This window comes from Tinamus guttatus, unplaced genomic scaffold (assembly GCF_059628265.1).
Source record: "Tinamus guttatus ecotype Peru unplaced genomic scaffold, ASM5962826v1 Tinamus_guttatus_pri_ptg000710l, whole genome shotgun sequence".
Classification (NCBI taxonomy): domain Eukaryota; kingdom Metazoa; phylum Chordata; class Aves; order Tinamiformes; family Tinamidae; genus Tinamus; species Tinamus guttatus.
The window spans coordinates 4,443,750-4,462,816 of NW_028289244.1; the positions used below are offsets into that span (position 1 = coordinate 4,443,750).

Here is a 19,067-nt window from a genome sequence, read left to right on the forward strand (position 1 = left end):
AGCAATAGTGATAAAGAAAAAAAATTGCACAGTGTAGCCGAGGTGTTTCTTGCCAAAGCTGTGTTCATCTTACATGTTAGAGCAACTTCAGCCGTCCTTCTGTTGGTAAGAATTGAAATCAACTGCAAATACTCAAAAGATCCTTCCCCACGGCACGGACTGACGAGCGTTTCTGTATCGCTGCGGTGTTTAATGCGCCGGCTTGGAGATTTCAAACACTTTCCACCAAGTGCACCCCGCATTGCTGGGGTGTGTTTCCTTCTCCACCTTTTGAGCAGTATCTGCAGGGAGGAGGGGGAATGCAACTTCATAAGGTTAGAAAGAATCAAACGTCATAAGTTATAATAGCGGGGGGCACTTGTAGCCTATGGGAACTGTTGTATTGTTACTTTCAACTTTTGCCTTATTGTGCCATTGAAGGGGTTTTATTGAGGTGAGTAAAATGGAAGCTTCCCAACCTGTCATCAAGTTGAAGAACATTTGCACATGCAGGTTTTTCTGAGAATATTAAGGAGTCATTGGCAGCTCGTGATCAACCTCTGCTCTGAAACTAGCCTCCCCCCCACACATACTTTATTTTTAATTCCTCCCTCTTGATGCACTGACTCTCCTGAGTCCGTAACAAAAGTGATCTCTAAGCTTAAGCTGGTTATTGAGATGGTGTAAGCACAAGTAGATTTTATGGCATTTCCCCTCTGATTTTTATGTATTAGAGATCTCAAATGAAAGTCGCTGGTCACCAACAGATTTCATTAAATAGAAATACAAAATCAACCTCCAGTCTGGGTCTGCTATCAGACTGGAGGGAGGAAGCTGCATTGCACGAGTGTTCTGCCGAGGGAGGGACTTATTTTTTTTTTTTAATCCTGGTGCTTTACAAATATGTTCAGTGCGTGTGTTCAAATTAACTGGAAAGATTGGAAAGATTTTAACTTGATGAGGTGTCACAGTGGGGGTTTTTAGGAAATGAAGATCTAGAATAGCAGTATCTAACATATAGACTGCGGGTGTCTTGCTGGTATCATGTACAAATTCCATATCGAGATGACTGTGTGCGTGGAAAATTGGACAGAAAATTAGATTGAGAAACTTAGGTTGGTAATGAGTAATACCCTTTTCCTCTTTTTAGGGTCCAAAACTTTGAAGTCAGAGTAGTCTTTTATTTATATACCATGTTTTGGAGCAAATTTGCTAATGTTTTAACTGATGGACATTTTTCTCTGTATTAGGGAGAAAAGATATAGAGGGCTATGGTATTCCCACTTTTCAAGCTTTGCATTTTACAATATAATTTAGTCTGCTGTCAATTCAACATTTCTGAAGGTCAGCTTGTTTCTACATCCTTTACATGCTACCCATCCTCACCTCAGAACTTGGGTTCTGCCTTTTAGCCAGGAAAATGTTTGTTCTGAAGAACTGAAAACCCCCCAAAAATGCAAAAAGTGACTGAGCACAGAACAAGGACTGTACTCTTTATTTGGTGGATTTACAGAAGCAACCAGTTAAGGGGCTTAACACTTGGAAACTTTTAAAAAAATTCCAATAACAGAATTAAAGTGTTATAATTAAAGTATAGAAGATCTTTAATAAGGTCAACATAGTACTCAGTTTAAGAGGAATAGGCCAAGTTGATAATTTTTAAATGCTTAGCATTTTTTTTTTTTTACCATCTTACATATAGCTTAGATGCTTTAGAACTGATTAAAGCTAGTAATAAAAGGGATGGAAAAATCTCCATCCTTTTTGAATTGCCAGTAGTTCATAAGTCATTCTGACACGGTAGAAAAATCTGTAATTAAAATTGCAGTTTTGCTGAGCACCCAAAGCAGCTGCTGTTACAAAGTTCAGCAAGAGCTACCTGGCTCTAACTGAGTGTTTGGGGAGCCTGGCCCTGCTGTGGAAACCTGCTCTGTGGCACGGGGAGAGTTAATGCTGTGGAGGAAACACGTGCTGCTGTGCAGCAATGAGCAGGCTGCAGGGCATGCTGTGGTGGGAGAGGGAATTGGAGAGCTCTCATACACTCCTTGCACCTGACTGTTCTTTTTTGGTCCACTCACTAGTGAGCAGCATGAGAAACCAGATCGACCTGCTCGCCACCGTCACTGTCCTGGGAGTCCTGGAGCAAGGTACATGTCCTTTGTATCCCTCTATATACCCTTGGTAGCATTAAGCTCGTTCTGAATTTTGGTATGCTTCGTTCCTGTATTGTGCTCATCATCCCTGAGAATGAAGAACGCCTTTGTCTGGCATGGTAAAATAATGCAAATTATTTGGCTCTTCCCTACAGCTGTGTTACACATGAGGAAATTCGTTATTTAACCGGAGCTAAAATGATTTGCAAGCCTCAAAGCCTGTACCCCACAAGGAAGTGAAAGTTAAGTTTTACTTGTAAACTTAGACCAATTCCAACAATTGAAGGGTTTTAAGGTGAAATATTTCCTATGATTGAATTTTAGCAGGTAATTTATAAGATTTAAAGTTGCTACAGGTAGCCAAAGCAAAGTCAAGCTGAGCGAGGATGTTCTCTTGCAGTTGGCTGAATTGATGAAAGTCAATGCACAAACACATGTGTGGACATGAACAACGGTGACAAGAATGCATAGGAAAAGAGCTTGAAGTAGGCAAGTATTTCTCTGTGGCCAGTGTTTGTTTAGTTCATGTAGCTGAGTTGTGCTGAGCACGTGCCAAATAAAGGTGCTGAGAGCCTGGAGTGATTTGGAAGCTAACGCATCAAGCTGGGCTGCTGTGATAGCTCCAGCATTGCCTAACAGAGCTGCAAACCTTTAACTCTTCTTTGCAGCATTCTTAGCTCGTGCCCAGCTTTCCACTTGGAACGTGTTTTGTGCCATCAGAGATGCATGACAGGTTGAAACAAGTAGACTTTAATGAGTATTGTAAACCAAAATGCCTTAATTAGCAGTAATGATTAAAATGAGAGTAAAATGACTGGCAGGCTGCAACCAACTACAAGTGTTTGAGCTGTTTAAGCAAGGAAGATTAGTAAGTGAGAGGCGATAGTTGGTGTCACTCATGGGATAATGAAATTAGACATAAGAGTCTTAGGCTGATGCCTATTTAAGTTTGATTATTTTCTACTAACTGTGGCATAAGTCTCTATGTAATGAAAAGAGGTTTTACTAATGTTCCCAAACTTGTTCATGAAGAATAAAACCAGCTTCTTGAGCATTGATAACTGTGTTAATTAGTTTTAGAATATATTTTTGAATGAGCTCATGATAATATGATGTAGCGTCAAACCTTTCTTTTCGGTCATGGATGTAAGAGTGCAAATTCATGAAAATTAATGCTTAAAGCTCAGAAAGCTGCTGCAGCCGCCTTGCCCTTAGCAAGGGTGTGTGTGACGGTGGCTCTTGGCCTGCTGCACGGAGCCAGGCTTCAGAGCTTTGATTTGATAGCGTGGGTCTTTGGAATATATTGTGTGCTCCTGGTCTAAATAGTTTTAAAACTTTTGATATTCTGCATATGATCAGGGAGAGCTGAAATGTGCCTGTTCTGCAGGTCACTTTAGATCATGTCAATGTTGGCTATGCTAGAGAACTGCTCCTCAAGCGCTGGTATGTTGGGAATTTGGTACGCCGGTGTGGAACTAGGAAGCTCAGTGCCGTGTTACCACATGTAGGAGACAGAAAGTTATTTTGACCCTAGCTGCAAAATTGCTCTGACCTCCATTCTGCAGAAGTGCCCCCTCTTTCAGAAGGCTGCGAACTCCCGTGTCAGAGCACAGCGAGTGGAAACCATGGAGTTCAGGTGCTGAAAAACTACAATTTACCAACCTCTCCAGGTGTCTCCTAGGGAGCTTTGACTTCACCGTTGGCTCCAGCTTCACCCCTCTCTGGCCTTTGGACAATTCCCCATGAGAAGTTTTTCGTTTTTTTGAGATCTCTTGCTGAAAAGCGATCTCTTTCAGCCAGACATAAGCATATTTAGAATGTAAGAATTAATAAAACAGTGTAAGTTTACAAATTAAAATCTTCACCTTTCTCTAAGGGAAGGTTTGATCAGGAACATTTACTTTTTTTTTTTTCTTTTTTTCTTTTAATTACTGAAGTCATTTGCCCTAGAGCTCTTGAACCTCTGTGCCTCAGAAATGTTTGGATGGAAACCTCTGAGCAGTCTCATGTATTCTCAGCCACTAGGTGACAAAAAGCTCCATGTTAAACCTCTTTAAAAAACACAATGTGTTTTAAAAGTGTAGGAGACTTCTGAATTATCAGTGATTTCCCCTCAAACAATTTACAGAGAAATACCCGTAAGTGCAAATGGAAGATTATTTTTCTTACAAATCTTTTCTTTATTGCTGAACTTAGTGGGAATGGAGTGTTGTATGCAAGCAAAAAGAAAATAGGCAAATAAAGACATGAAGCAACGTTTATAGAAAGATTTCTAGATCCCTTCCACTGAGAAATCCCTCAGCAGCCAGTCCCTGAATTGCCACTGTCTTGGTTCAATATATATGCTTGTTTTACAAGAATTTAGTGTCTTCTAACGTTTACAGCCCTAGGCATTTTGTACTTTCATGCTCTGCAAAGCACAGGCGGGTATAAAGCTTGAGAGCAAACTCAGTATCCTCGACCTAGGCTTGATTGGACAAAGTAGCCTGATCTTGTGATCTGTGCTTGGGAAGCACTGGAGCAATCTGCTCCGGGAGTCCGCAGGCTTTCCCCATGCTCTTAATGAATTTCTCTCTTTTTTTTAAGCTAATTATGTCCAGTTTAGCAAGGCGCTGAGCCCAGTGCTGTGGAAATACATGTTGCTGCCCTGCATTGGATGCTTGCAAGAACGTGGCGGCCAGAAATGCTTCTTTTCTTTCCCCTTTTTGGTATGGTTTCAAAGGAAATAAGGCTTACGCAACGCCGCTGTCTGCCAGCGCCGCGGCTGGCCAGGCTCGCCGGAGCGCGCCCGATGCCAGCGGGAATTCCGGCCGGGCAGTTTGTGGGCAGAGTCCGGCCGCTGTCCCCAGCCAGGGGCTCTGCGGGCAGCGCTCGGTCCCCCCGAGCCGCGCGGGCCCCGGCGCAGCAGCTTCAGCTCACGACGTGAATGGCAGCGGGTTCGTTCTGAAGGTTCGGCTGAATAGACCGACCTGTCTCGGAAAAGCTCTCCCTGCTTGGGAGATCCCTGCAAGGGGAGGGCTGGCGCCTCCTCTGAGAGCTGTCCCCGATGAGGCCTGTCCCCGCGGCGCCCCGAGCGCGAGGCAGCTCCTGCCGGGAGCTCTGCCCTGCAGAGCCGGGGCTGCGAGCGGAGCTCGTGGAGCGACGGGGCCTGAGGCTGCTTTGTGGGCGCTCAGCGGCTGCGGGGCGCCTGTGCGGGTGAAGGCTGGTGCCTCTTTGCACCCCAGCCCATGTGCAGTAGCTCAGCTCTGCTTTGGAGCTGTGCGAACACAGGGTGATTGCCCTGAAGAGATGTCCATGTGTGCGGGGATGGGGAGGCCAGGCAAGGTGCTCCCCATGAAGAGCCTCCTGGAGCAGGGCCGGCCGTGCGGCCTGGCAGGTTGACTTCAGACCTGCCCGCCTGGTGTAAGGGCCTGGCACGTCTCGCCGGCAGGACGATACCCTCAAGCACCGGCAGCAAGGAATAACCGGGATGTTTGTCCCTCCTCACAGAATCACCGAATGGCTGAGTTTGGAAGGGACCTCTAGAGATCATCCAGTCCAACCCCCCTGCACACACAGGGAGCACGTAGCACAGTGTCGTGTCCAGGCAGGTTTGGAAGATCTCCAGAGCAGGAGACTCCACAGCCTCTCTGGGCACCCTGTTCCAGGGCTCTGTCACCTCACAGCAAAGAAGTTCTTCCTCATATGGAGGTGGAACTTTCCGTGTTTCAAGCCGTTACCCCTCGTCCTGTCACCGCCACCACAGAGAAGAGCCTGGCCCCCTCCTCCCTCAGGCCGCGTTGATCAAATCTTCTCTCAGCCATCTCTTCTCCAGGCTAAACAGGCCCAGCTCGCTTAGTCTTTCCTCATAAGATAGATGCTCCAGTCCCTTAATCATGTTTGTGGCTCTTCCTGCCACCACCATATGTTTAGGACTGGACTCATCCATGCGGTGTGCAAGGCATGAGAACACTCATGTCTACTTTCTTAAATTATTTTCTGTGTATATTTAAATGTACAATATATTTTACAATACTCAGGTCATGTAACATCGGTTTATTTACATTTCTAATTCCCTCCTTCCTCTACATACGCTCTAATGCTCTTCTGTAGGCGTACGTGGATCTGCCTGGTCTCTAATCTTGCAACATCTGTCTCTGCTTTCCTTCAGCCGTCCTGCTGTTCTGCTTTTAACTTCTTGGTTAGAGGATGCAGCTGTGTCCCAGCTCCTTGCCTGTCTCTCCTGGGGAAATCAGAGCAACCCTGGGCTCCGCGAGGACGTGGCCCATCCGAGCTCGGCACATGCTGCTCCGGCCGCTGGGGCAGTGGCTTTGCTGGGAATTGTTTAGGTGTTTGTGTACCAAAATCGCGATTTCCAGTAAGAGTGTACAGCAGCGGCCACCTGGGGAATGACACTTTCATCCAACGGCCTCACAATCTCCATGTTAACAATTTTTAATTGTGATAAAATGCCCGTGTCCCTTGCGTATGAGCGGCGGGTGCTGGAGCAGTGTCCAAGCCTGGCCCGGGCTCACAGCTGTCACAGCGGCCTCGAGCCTTGGGGCTGCCCGCGGCAATGGAAGGGAGAAGAAATCCTCCCCCCTTCCCAATTTCCACGTAATGCCGTGATTAGCAGCATCTCTAATTGGCTTAATAATACCAGGGGCTTCACAGTTTGGCTGATGCCTGTGGGGCATCCTGCAAAGTGCTGCTTCCTTCCCAGTGCCTGCTTGCAGGGAGGATCCCGATGACCTCGGTTCGGCGAGACTAAAACAGCAGTAATCCCGGGGCGGGTGAGGGCTCGCTCGTGTTCTCCTCGGTGCTGCGGGCGTCAGTGCAGGGCCCTGGGCACCAGGCAGCCCCATCTGCTCTGAACTGCCCCCGGGCTCGTTGCTGGCGGCAGCGCGAGATCATGATGCAAAGTGGCCCTGCTGCCACCACGTCCCTTGCCTGCATAACCAAACCTGAACCTAGGGTACAGGTGTGACACAATGAGCACATTTAGCCCATTGACTCCAGCTCAAGCGTGACCTTTTTCATGGAGCTGGGCTGTGGACCTAGATGGTATCAGCTGTCTCCTCTAGCCGCTCGCGTGGTTCCTGACTTGATAAAGCTCATCTGGATCTGATGCCCCTGGACTGTTACTTTTTACCTGTGCATTTGTTTGTTTTTCAGCCTATTTTGCACTGCAGGTGATCTATGCCAGGCGGAAGTACAAGATCTCTCCTCCGGATACAACAGGGCACCCTGAATTCGAGCGAATCTTCAGAGCTCAGTAAGGTTTTGACTTGGTGATTTCTGTGACTACATCTAGATATGACTTGAGGGAAATGCTGTTGTTTCTGGGAAGGGCTGTGTGAAACCACCTTCTTACTCTTAGTGCTGCTGATGCTGGCTTTTCTAGCCTTTTTCCCCCCTCCCTTTTGCTCTATTTGGCTGCAGATGTAGAAGTGCACCAGCTTGGAGCACGGTGCAAGCAGCTCACGGTGATGCTGGTTTCTGAGGCTGAGCATTTTGCTCAGTGGCTCCTCTTTGCCCAGCAAAGAGGATTCTTGCTCTGGTCTGGCAGAGGCAGACGAATTACAATTACAATTAATACAAATGACAAATCAGTACCCATATGGAAGACTCAGTAAAGGTGCTTAGTGTCAGTGCATTAAGTAAGTAACATTAATGGTGGCTCCAAAGTACAAGAGCATCCAACATAGTGTTAATAACCTTCCTAAACTCCCAATCCACCCTGGCTCCCTGAGGCCTCTTGACTTTTTTTTGTTTTGCAGGAGCTAAGTTTAAGATTATTCTCTAGGGAATTGTAGAGCCGTAGGAGAATTTGGGAAGCCAAAATCGCTGTGTTTTGAGCAGTGAGAGGACCCATCCTCTTTCGGGCAGAAAATCAGTGCTTTGGTCACTCAAAACAATAAAAGAACAGGAAAGAAGTGAGCGCAGCTGTGGCGCCAGACGAGGCCCGCCGGGCCGCTCCTGCTTGGAGCACGTGGCCTGTGTCCTGCCAAAACTCGGCTTGTGCTCCGCAAAGGGGAAGAGAGTGTTCCCGAAATACGTTCAGGGAACTCTGCAGGGCGGGTGCTGGGGCCGTGTGGGCATCGCAGCCTTGGGGGCCACGGGGGACCCCGTTCTGCCACTCGCTGTTCCTGGCTGCAGCGTGGGCACCGCTTGGGTGAGGCCAACGCTGCTTTGGGGTTTCTTTTGCTGTAAGATAGGGTGGGTTTGGGTTGTCCTCGCCTACGGCGCTGCCATGTCCAACGCGGAGCCGCTCGTTTGCTCCAGCGTCACTTCGAGCCCCCTCCTCCTTGTGAACCCCTCCACACTCCCCAGCGCCTGCGCACGTTTTGCCTCTGGTTTTGCCTCCTGCTAGGGTGAACTGCTCCGAGTACTTCCCCATCTTCATCTCACTGCTCTGGGTGGCCGGGATCTTCTTCCACCAAGGTAAGAGCCGGGGGACCCCTCACTCATGTCCCGCTGCTCCGTGTCCAAGTCGCCGATGGAGCGGACGGGGCTGCGGCGAGGTGGGGCCGAGCGGGGGAAACAAAACCCAAAGTGGGGCCTGGGGGGCAAATTCTCAAAAATGAGGTAAAGGAGGAAAAACCCCTCGCTCCTGTGGGGGCAGCAAGGGCTGGGGGTGGCACCTCGGCTGCCGGGCCGGACGCGCGGCCGTGTCCCCGCAGGTGCGGCGGCCGCCTCGGGGCTGCTCTACCTCTGCGCCCGCCTGCAGTACTTCCGCGGATACGCGCGGGCGCCGCGCGCGCGGTGAGTACGGGGACGGGTGACAGCGGTGGCGGGACCCACAGGGCCGCCCCGTTAACGCTGGCGACGTCCCCCGCAGGCTGGGGCCGCTCTACGCCAGCGCCCGGCTGCTCTGGCTGCTGCTGGGCCTGGCCGTCGTCGGCCTCCTGGGCCACTTCCTACCCCTGGGCGCCATGGTGGCCAACACGGGCCTGGGCCGCCGCCTGCGGCTCCTCTGGGTCTCCTAGGAGAGGCCGCGGCCTCCGGCTCGGCCTCATCCCGGCGGATCGGCACCGCGCGGCCCTTCCCGCCGCACGGGAAGGCGATCGCGGCCGCAAGGGACGCTCGCTGCCGCGCCAAAGGTTTAAATTTAGCTTTTATTACAGTGCACGTCGTTTTATATATTTATATATAGAGATGTACTTGAAAAATCAAATGTATCCAATAATAAAAAATACAGCACGTTAAAGTAGTATAACGCATTCCAGTGTATAGCTGAAGAGACATCGGGATTTCAGAAGGCTGTTCTGAAATATTACACTAATCCCTACTATTTTCAAACTGGACTACTTTTTCTTGTTTTTTTTCTTCTTTTTTCTTTTTTTTTCCAAAAGTTCACACCCATCGCTAACTGAAATAGTTATTTTAAAAAGCAGGATTCTGCACTCCATCTCAAGGCATGAAGCCGCTGGAGACTTCACCATGAGTTAAGGGGCTGTGTTCGATGCTGGCAGGCACAGTGTGGCTTTGTATTTTATTTTTTTCCCTGCCATACTCGCAGCGCTAACCACCCCCCTCCTTGTCGGCTTCCTTTCTCGCGGGAGGCTCCGTCTCTCCGCGCGCGTCGCGGTGCCGAGGGCAGTGCCCGGCGCGGCGGCCGCCACAGCAGGGCTCGGGCTGCAGGACGCAGCCGCCCTTTCCCGGGCTGGAGATGCTCTCCAGGCTCCGCGCTCGCTCAAGCTCATCCCGATGCCGCCCGTCGGCGCTAGCGGGGCCGAGGCAGAGCCTGGGGGAGCAAACCCCAACGTTTGCGCCGCCTGCGGGGTCGTTCTCTTGGTCTCCTGCTCTTCCCGAGGAAGGTCCGTGTGTTCCCGGCAGCTGCGGGCGGTCGCGGCGGCGCCGGGTTGCTGAGGCGGCATCGAGGGAGGGGAGGGAGAAAGACCCGGGAGCTACACGTGTCCGCTCTTGGTCATGGGCCTTTCACTCCGCTTTTTTGATAAAAATCTGGAAGGAGAAGGAAGCAATCGGACTCGGGCAACTGCAGCACAGTGGTCGAGTGTGACAGGGGCAAGATTTAATACAAGATCTTGGTGAAAGGTTGATGTAGAGATGCTCCTGCGGCAGGGCCCTTGGCTCCCTCCCTGTAGCCTCCTTGTCTGACGGCAACAGGTCAGGCAGAAAGAGCAAAGCCTCAGCCCTCACTCCAGAGCAGCCTGCCCAGATCGTGCCCTTTCTCTAAGCCCTGTTTACCTCGCTCAAGATGATCCACACCGGGGAGTCCGTCTGGATGGCCAGCCTGATCGCCTCCAAGGGCCCGAACGAGGGGTCCACTTCTCCTTCTGCAACGCCCTTGGAGAAGGAGCCTGGCGAGGGGGGCAAAGAGGTTAAATGTGCATTTTCCAGCAGCTTCCTGATGGATAGTGCTGATTTTTTTGTTCCCCCCCAGCTTTGGCATCCGAGGAAGCATTTCTCTGAGCCCAAGACGAGGAATCCAGGCATTTGGACTCTCCATTTGCTCGGGAAAGGACAGGGGCTGAGTAACTGCAGTGACTTCCCCTCTCTCCCCAGGGAATTAAAACTCTGGTCATGTATATGAGCGATTGCTGCAAGCGGGGATACGGTCTGAAAATCAGAAATGTGGCATTGAATAGAATGCAAAATGCTACACTTAGAAAAGAGGGGGAAAAAGCACAAACAATGAAGAATGGGAACTATTTGGCTAGGGGTCAGGACTGTGACAGGGGACAGAGTGCACTGAAATCCAGGACCACTGTGACCTATCCGAGACCACCAGCGTTTCAGGATGCAAAATCTGAGAGGGGCCATTGCGGGGGGGCAGTTGTTATTTCCACAGTACCAGCAAGGTCTCAGCGTGTTGCTGTGTCCCATGCTGGGTGCGATTTTGAAAAAAAAAAATGTAGCTGAACGAAACCAGCTTGCATGATGAAGAATGCTAAAAAGGCAAAAAGCTGTGAATTCCAGTGACCTTTTTTTCATTTGTCTATTCAAAAAAGCAGTCTTAGCAGGGACACGGGCTCTTTACAATGCATCACGGCAGGATGACAATCGATTGCTCTTGTCCAAGGGCAGGACAAGGAATAAAACAAGCTCAAGTATCAGGAGCAGTATTTTAAGCTGCAAGCGTCGTATGCGCTGAAACAGCCTACAGGAGAAGAGTGCAAAACTTCCCCCTTGGTGGAGGATTTTAAGAACAGGTCAAATAAATGTCTTTTTTATGGATAATCTGAATATTTGATCCTGCCTCAAAGCAGAGGCAGGCAGAAATGTAGGACTGGGAATTAACTAAAGATGGCACCTGCTCTCAGAAGGGAAGGAAGGAGGTTGGGCCCTACAGACGGCAGTGATTAAAGCCCCTTCCAATCTGACTCCTGGCAAGTAAAAAAGGAAGATTTTTGTAATGGCCATGTCTCTTTTTGACGCAAACAGAACCAAGGGGGTTAGTGACCGCCGCTCACGTCTGGGGGCGGCAGCGTCTCCGCGCTCACCTACCGATCTGGATGTAGCCGTCCGGCGTCCTGCGGTACTTGAAGGCCGTGCCTCGTCCCTCCTGCAAGGCCTCCTTATCCGACTGCAGGCTCTGTGGGAAAGGGAGCAGCTCCGTGCAGGCCGGCACCAAGGGCAGGGCTGGGGCCCACGACGGGCAAGAGCCACCCGCAAACCCCAAGCAACCGCGGTGCCCCCCGAGCAGCCCCTGCCCGTGAGCCCCCTTGGCCACCTGCAGAGACTCGCAGCAGCCTTTGGGCTTCCACCTTCACAGAATAGAATCCTTAAGGTTGGAAGGGACCTCTAGAGATCATCTAGTCCAACCCCCTGCACACGCAGGGTCACCTAGAGCACATGGAACAGGACTGCGTCCAAGGGGGTTTGAAGATCGCCAGAGAAGGAGACTCTACAACCTCTCTGGGCAGCCTGTTCCAGGGCTCTGGCACCCTCACTGGTAAGAAATTTTTCCTTAAGTTCCTGTGGAACTTTTGGTGCTTCAGTTTGTGGCCATTACCTCTAGTTCTGTCAATGGCCACCACTGAAAAGAGGCCAGCACCATCCTCCTCACTGCCTCCCTTGAGGTACTTCTAGACACTGCTCAGGTCCCCTCTCAGCCTTCTCTTCTCCAGGCTGAACAGGCCCAGCTCCCTCAGCCTCTCCTCACAGGGCAGATGTTCCAGGCCCCTGATCATCCTTGTAGCCCTGCGCTGGACTCTCTGCAGCAGCTCCACATCCCTCTTGTACTGTGGAGCCCAGAACTGGACACAATACTGCAGATTTGGTCTCACCAGGGCTGAGTAGAGAGACCTTGTTTTCTTCCCACTTCCCCACCCCGATGCTCGATAAAACACGTACATCAAACGGCAAAACCTCCACCGTTGTGTTGAAGAGCTTGTCCTCGGGGTGCTCGATGTTCCCACTGCGGAAGAAGAACCTGTGACAGAGACCAAAGCCACTGAAACCCAAGGGCAGGTTGAGCGGGGACAAGGTGTCTTCCACCTGGGGTGAGGCATCAGCCATCCCAGTCTAGCAGGCACCTTCCCCAAGGGTTTTGGAGAGCCAGGTTAGCAAATCCCGGATGGTTTGCTTGGAAGCATGGGAAGTAAAGGCACACATGGGAGCAGCAAACACTGCTGGCCAAATTATCCTCCCCTGGCCAAAGCAGCTGCTTCTTGAGGAGCCGAGCAGCAATGGAGAAGGACAAGAAACAGCTGGGAGGATAGGAAGAGCAAAAGGAAAGTATCTCTGCATGCAGCCCCAGAGACACTGGCCTTTCGACGCGGAGCGGTTTGAAGAATCTGAATCTGATGAAGTCTCCTGCAGTGGGAGTGAAGGCCCAGAAGAAGTCCTCTCGCAGGTAAGCCTTCTCCAAGGTGAAGTGCTGGTAGGTTTTCAGGCTGGTGCTCACCTCTGCAGGAGGGTTCACATGCTCTTTCCGCAGCGCCTGCTTTCCAAAGTCTTTGTCCTTAAGGCACACAAAGCAAAAGGGCAGAAAAGGATCAAGAACTGCTTCCAACCTGTGAGCAAGAGGGTTTCCAGCAACAAGGCAACACATGCAAAAAACTCTGCATTTGCGCTGTACAGAGGGATGGAAATGACTTGGGGAAGGCACCAGATTTATCTAGATCTCCGGACAAATTTTAGAAGCTGGATCCCAGGAGGATGAAAGTTCAGAAGAGGCACCAAAACCCACAGAAGTGCCATCATTCAGCACTCTGAACTGGCACCAAAAAAAGCTTCACTGTGCCAAGGGAATTATCTGAAACCCACCCCTGCCCTGGGAGCTTTCAATTCAAACAAAAAACCTTCAAACCCAGGGAAAACACCCCCAGGTGTTGCCCTGCGGGGGGTTTTCAGCTGGTGCTTGGCAATCACAGCCCCGTGTTTTGGGGCCCGAGCATGGCTGCACCAGCTGCCCGGGGCAGGACAGGGGAGGCTGAGCGGGCAAATCCCTCCCGGCCGCTTTAAAACCAGGCTGGATCCTTCCCCAAATAGAAGACCTTATTTACTGCCTGGGAAGCTGTTTCCTTCCAGCCCATTTAGAACATCTGGAGCAAGGGGCCCTTCCTTGGTAAGATGCCTCCTTCCCCTAGAAACCCCCTGGCCGAAGCCCCCTCAGTTCCCTGCCCTTGGCTGGGGCACCCGAAGCCAAGCTCCTGCTAGGGGAGGGAAAGGCCAAGAAAGGGCAGTTTATTAAGTGTTCTTAAAGTGGAAAACAGGAGCAGAGGAGCCACTGTCTCCTCTCCCTGATGGAAATGACCATGGCACAAGATCCAGTACTCGCTTTTACTGTGCTGACACGTGGCAGCTACGTGCAAGCCCAGGGCAATCCCAAAACTTTCCCCAAACCTGTCCACCAAGCCAGCGCCGGGTACCCACTTTCAGCTTCTGGATCTTCCCGGCCAAGGAGGAGTGGGTTCCCACGTGCTGGAAGAGCGAGGGCTTGAAGCGGATCCGCAGGTTTGCCTTCTGCCGGTCGCAGTGCTTCTGCAACGAGAGCGCCGCACGTCAGCCCGCGGTGCCGAGCAGACCCGGGCAAGGCCAAACCCCGGGGAATCATGGAATCATGGAATGCTGAAGGTTGGAAGGGACCTCTAGAGATCACCTAGTCCAACCCCCTGCACACGCAGGGTCACCTAGAGCACGTGGCACAGGACTGTGTCCAAGTGGGTTTGAAGATCTCCAGAGAAGGAGACTCCACAACCTCTCTGGGCGGCCTGTTCCAGTGCTCTGGCACCCTCACTGTCAATAAATTTTTTCCTTGAGTTTCTGTGGAACTTTTGGTGCTTCAGTTTCTGGCCGTTTCCTCTAGTTCTGTTGGTGGCCACCACAAAAAAACAAAGAGGAAAAAGGAGTGATAAACAGCCCTGCCCATCTATCTATACATTAGTATATGTTTAACTTATTTTGGCTTTGATTTGGAAACAGGAGGTTTTTTTAATCCCACTTTGGAGGGATCTCTTCTTGCCTCGCAGCTGGTCACCCACAGGGGTTTGCTGAGCAGCTGGTTCCATTTTGGTACTTCACAAGTTCAAGTACCAAAGTCCTCCTTGCCAGGCAAGTCTTGGCATCCTCCTGATGAGTAAATCCCCTCTGGGTCTGCTGAGGTAGAGGCAGACAGTGAATCTAGTTTCTGTTGTCCTTGTCTTGTCTAGAAAGGTTTTTTCCTTCTTGGGATCTCCAATATCTGAAGTTACAGTAAATTCTGGCACGATTTACAGGCTAAACCAGCAGTTACGGTCTCTTCTCTGAGGGGTAAAATTTTCAGTTTCTCAGTAGTTTTTGTTAACAAATGTGTGGCACGTGGCACTGTCAAAGCTGCTGGACTATCTTGAGCCCATCCCACCACATGAACCTGGAAATGCAACTCCCATCCGACCAGCCCTTATCGTGGCGACCTTCCTCGGGGTGGAGAGGGACAGGGAGGCAGTGCAGGACACAGGGGAAAAGCACGGAGCACAGGGAGCAGAGAGGGAGCAGAGAGGAAGTCGGATCTAGGGAGTCCTAAGGATCCTAGGAGGTTTTGTAAAGTTAATTTTTTGTGCTCTTCCCAGCTGCATATATTGAGAATAGCCAGGCTTAAGGAGCAGGGTATTAGCACAAGCATCCTGCTCGGGGATCTCTGAGTGACCAAGGAGTGACATTTTAAAAAATGCTTCTATCTCTGAGCACGTGAACAAAAACACAGGGTCGAAAATTAGAAGAAGAGGGTCTGTTTCCAAGCAAAGACACCCAGACCCCCCAACACCATCTGTTCTCCGAACCTCCCACCGCGGAACGACAGCGGCAGAGCCCCCGTCCCGGAGCTGTCACCGCTGCCGGCGCTGGACGGGCACAGCGGGAGGAGCGAGGGACACTGAACCCCACGATGACCTGTCCCCGTCACGGCCACGGGGCCAGGAAACTCCAGGCATGTCCCCTGCAAGCTGCAGAGGAGATAATCCCCTAATCCAGCTCCGCTTACATTAGAAAATTAAAACTAGCCCTGCTAATGGGAGAGACCCTCCTCGCTGCCAGCAACAACAGAAGGGACCCCAGAGAGCTCACGCCAGGCCTGCATCTCCCTCTGGGTGGGGAGAGAAAGTGGGAAAAGGAAGGAGCTAAAAGATTTTCCCATTTCTCCTTCTCCACTTTGCTACTTTGGTAAAAGAAGCATTTGCTGAAAGCTGGCTCGAGCTAGGAGGGGAATGGCTCAGCTGGTGGTAACAAGGTCATCTTTTCACCCAGCCCTACCCCAGGTAAAGCTAAAATTAGTTAAAAAAGTAAAAGCAGAGACTATATCCAGATCAGGCAAAGCACTTACCAAAAGCTCGGGTCAAACAAACTTTCAATCAAAAAGACAAATCCTCCCAGCTACCAATTTGATTCTGCACAGCGGGATTTGCAAGTGAAAGTCATGTTTAAAAGGGCACTGCACAGAGTTAATCATGCAAACAGTGGGGAAAAGGAGCCAGAAAGCCATAGTAAAAGTAGGTTAATTTTTAAGCGGCAATGAATTTAAGAGGTTTGCAGATTCCTCTGGGAAAACTTTGCAGGGAATTGGTCAGGTAGGAGAAGATGAGCTCGCATGGCTGCACAGCAGGATTTGCATTAAATCAGTATTCAAGGTGAAGACTCGGAAGGGGAGGGGGTGCTGATGGCAGCATCAATCCCGGCTTCACCCCCTTGCCTTGCAGCCCCAGCTTTGCCCCTTTGCAGTAAGGACCCTGGGGGGCAAAGACAGCCCTGGGGACCCCAGTACCAGGCCCAAAGCACCAGCAGACACAGCACCATGTGTGCAAGGTCTGAGCTGCTGCCACAGCCTCCGTCAGGCCCGGGCCAAAGGAAACCACATCCTTGCCCCAACGCTGCAGCACCCGAGGGTGCCCTGCTCGCCCTCAACACGTAAATGCAGAATTTATCCTTAGAGTGACCACTCGCTCTGGCATTTGCCACCACAGAATAGTTGTGGCCACGCTACTGGTTCGGACCACGACGTCTGTTCTAGGCCAGCGGGACGCAGCTGCTCATCCTCTGCCAGGGAGGAGAGGGAACACAACCATTACACGGGTAAATACAGTATGTTCAGAGAGGGGAATATCTGCTGGTGATCTCATCTTGTGTTTGCCATCACAAACACTCCTCCTCTGCCCTTCCCACACAGTTCAGTCCCTACCGTTGCTGCTCATATCTGACTTCAACACAAGCTCTGTAGGACACAGATATTTTTGTTACTGTTATTTTTTTTTTGCAAGGTTCCGTGCAAACACTGTGCCACAGACACGACAGCAGTGCCTGCACCAGCACATTAAAAAAGGTCCCGTTTCACTTCTCCACATCCTACCAGCTAAAGAGAAACTCCAACAAGATCTCTAGGTGTTTGGGCTCCGTTTGGGCACGCTATTCAATGGGAAAGGCACGGCAGGCTTGCTCGTGGGTCATCTGAGGTGAGCTCTCCAGGCAGGCTGCATGTATGGCACCCGAGCGCGGTGCCAAAGGTTTATTCTGGGGTTATGGTCAGAGAGCAGGGATTGATTCCAGGCTGGAATCGAAAGCAGCACAGAGGAAGGGGCCGGATGCTCTCCTCAAGGACTGCAGGAATACCCTGCTAGTGTGGAGCTGCAGAAATAATGCCATCTCTGACAGCTGCAGACTACAGCAGGCTGAACTCCCAGAATTTTTTTTCACATGGTCCACAAGGATTCCCCACAGCCTGTTCCAGAAAAGCAGCAACACGCAACACTAAGGCAGCTGGCAGCAGAGCTCACTGGAAAGACCTTCCAAGGCCTCTGAAGATGCAGACCAAGCGTATGTTTGCACAAGCACAGAATGTTTCCTTTCATTGGCACTTGTTCACTTACTGCATCCTTCTCAGGGTTGCAGACTTTCACCCAAAGGATGTGATCCAGAAGCCAGTCAATGGGCTTGTCCTTGTAGAACATCAGGATGAACTCCACAATCAAGCTGAGATCCAGCGACTTGAACATCTTTCCTGCAGGCACGGAGAGGGAGAAGAGAGGGCAGCCTTAGCATGGAACAGATAAAGACCAGAGCCAGGAAGAAAAAGAATTACAAGATGAGCCTGGTTAGATATGTCCATCTTTCAACGCAAATGAAGTAATACACAGGTCTGTTTTATGTACCAGCACTGCTGGCACTCTCAGTACAGTTCTGGATTTAATACTCATTATACAAAGAACTGGGGTCTCGCGGGCCACAAGGATAATCAAAAGATCTACATTCTGCCAAGAGCAGTAAGTCTGAAAGGCATTCAGAGGGCTGCAGAGCAGACCACGTCCTGCCCCAAGAACTGGACTTTTTAAGCTGGTCGAGCCAGTGTTCAGAATAACAGATCAAGCTGCTGCTGCAGCCATGTATTGCTGTTCCCAAAATAGCTCTGTGCTGATGTAAACTTCCTTTTGCACAATGTTAGGCAACTCGCGATCCCAACCAGCCAAAAAAGCTTCTGGTCGCATCTCAGTTATGAGGCTGCTCAGTGGGCCACCAACCTGGTTTATTTTTATTAAAAGTGAGTATCAGCACTGACAGTTGTGACTTTGAGGATCTTTATTTCTTATACATATAAAAGAGTGCAAAAATAAGGGAGAATCAAGTCCAAATATTTTACCATCTCAGGAGGACAACTTGTTGGACCAAGAGCGAAACTGCTTACAAGAACTAGCAAGTGTTTAATGCCTGTGCTTGTTGGGACAGGAGTGAAAAAGGGACAAGGTTACCAATAAACCCGAGCTGAGAAAACTCCAGGATCATCCACTCCTCGGAGGGCTGCTGCAGGGCGAAGTTCTTCATGGTACTGAGATAGTTGGGTTTGGCCACGATATCATCCTCCAGCTGCAAGAGGAAAGGACATCAGTGCCAATGATACACCCAGATCCCCTTCATAGTGTCTCTGCAGAGGAATCAGGCAGGGACCAGAGGCAAGGGCTGGCAGAGACCTAGTTTACTCTGGAAGATGCACCAAGCTGGTTCTTCTCACCAAAGCCAACGGCTAAACGACTCCCGACCTCCTGCCCTTCCTGCAACTCCGGACCACGCTACATCTCCAGTATCTATTCCCATCACCATGAGGGAAAGACTCCTTCCCCATGGCTGCAGGAAGCACCCGTTGGAAGAGACTCTGCTGCAGCAATCGCCCCAGAGGTGCCTCCGGAAGGATTCATCCCTCTGCACCACGTGCCAACCAGGGCTTCCAGGCAGCCCCTTTGTTCCTGCAGGAAGCAAGGGCCAGGCAGGACCTCCCAGCAAGCTCAGCCCAACCAGGCAAGGGAATCTAGGCCACCCAGAAGCACAAGAAAAAGTGGAAGATTATGCATTAACAAAAAAGCAATTATATAATTCAGAGATGCATAAAGAGCAGCTAGTCAGAGGAAGGCATCAGGGCCAGACACAAAGGCAGCTTTCAGCCCGAGCTTACAGGACTGATGCCCTCTTTGCCCTCTGTGAGGCTCCTGCATAAACCCAGCTGCCCTGCGCCCCCAGGCCCAAACCTAC

General features: G+C 50.6%; 2 protein-coding genes across 2 annotated transcripts in view; one reads left to right on the forward strand and one right to left on the reverse strand.

Annotated features, from left to right (window-relative positions):
• The first annotated feature begins 2,049 nt into the window (after positions 1-2,049).
• Positions 2,050-9,100, forward strand: LOC104571336 (leukotriene C4 synthase-like). The gene is made up of 5 exons (XM_088536912.1): positions 2,050-2,126; positions 7,287-7,386; positions 8,485-8,555; positions 8,795-8,876; positions 8,953-9,100. The coding sequence occupies exons 1-5, from the start codon at positions 2,069-2,071 to the stop codon at positions 9,098-9,100; spliced, it is 459 nt and encodes a 152-aa protein (XP_088393038.1). The 5' UTR covers positions 2,050-2,068.
• Positions 9,101-9,993: 893 nt separating this feature from the next.
• MGAT4B (alpha-1,3-mannosyl-glycoprotein 4-beta-N-acetylglucosaminyltransferase B) overlaps positions 9,994-19,067 on the reverse strand; it is a 46,067-nt gene continuing 36,993 nt past the window's right edge. Inside the window, exons 8-15 of the mRNA XM_088536856.1 lie at positions 18,293-18,407; positions 17,417-17,547; positions 13,956-14,063; positions 12,848-13,041; positions 12,432-12,510; positions 11,583-11,670; positions 10,323-10,435; positions 9,994-10,076 (exon numbers count right to left, since the gene is read on the reverse strand). Of these exons, the coding sequence (XP_088392982.1) occupies positions 10,053-10,076; positions 10,323-10,435; positions 11,583-11,670; positions 12,432-12,510; positions 12,848-13,041; positions 13,956-14,063; positions 17,417-17,547; positions 18,293-18,407 (852 nt within the window). The 3' untranslated portion in view covers positions 9,994-10,052. The remainder of the gene's footprint in view (positions 10,077-10,322; positions 10,436-11,582; positions 11,671-12,431; positions 12,511-12,847; positions 13,042-13,955; positions 14,064-17,416; positions 17,548-18,292; positions 18,408-19,067) is intronic.

Excerpts from the sequence above, each read along its gene's own strand:
- LOC104571336 (XM_088536912.1), top strand. The coding sequence starts at position 2,069 with ATGAGAAACCAGATCGACCTGCTCGCCACCGTCACTGTCCTGGGAGTC. Across the intron at positions 7,387-8,484 it reads GAGCGAATCTTCAGAGCTCA|GGTGAACTGCTCCGAGTACT; the intron begins GTAAGGTTTTGA and ends GCCTCCTGCTAG. Across the intron at positions 8,877-8,952 it reads GCGCGGGCGCCGCGCGCGCG|GCTGGGGCCGCTCTACGCCA; the intron begins GTGAGTACGGGG and ends CGTCCCCCGCAG.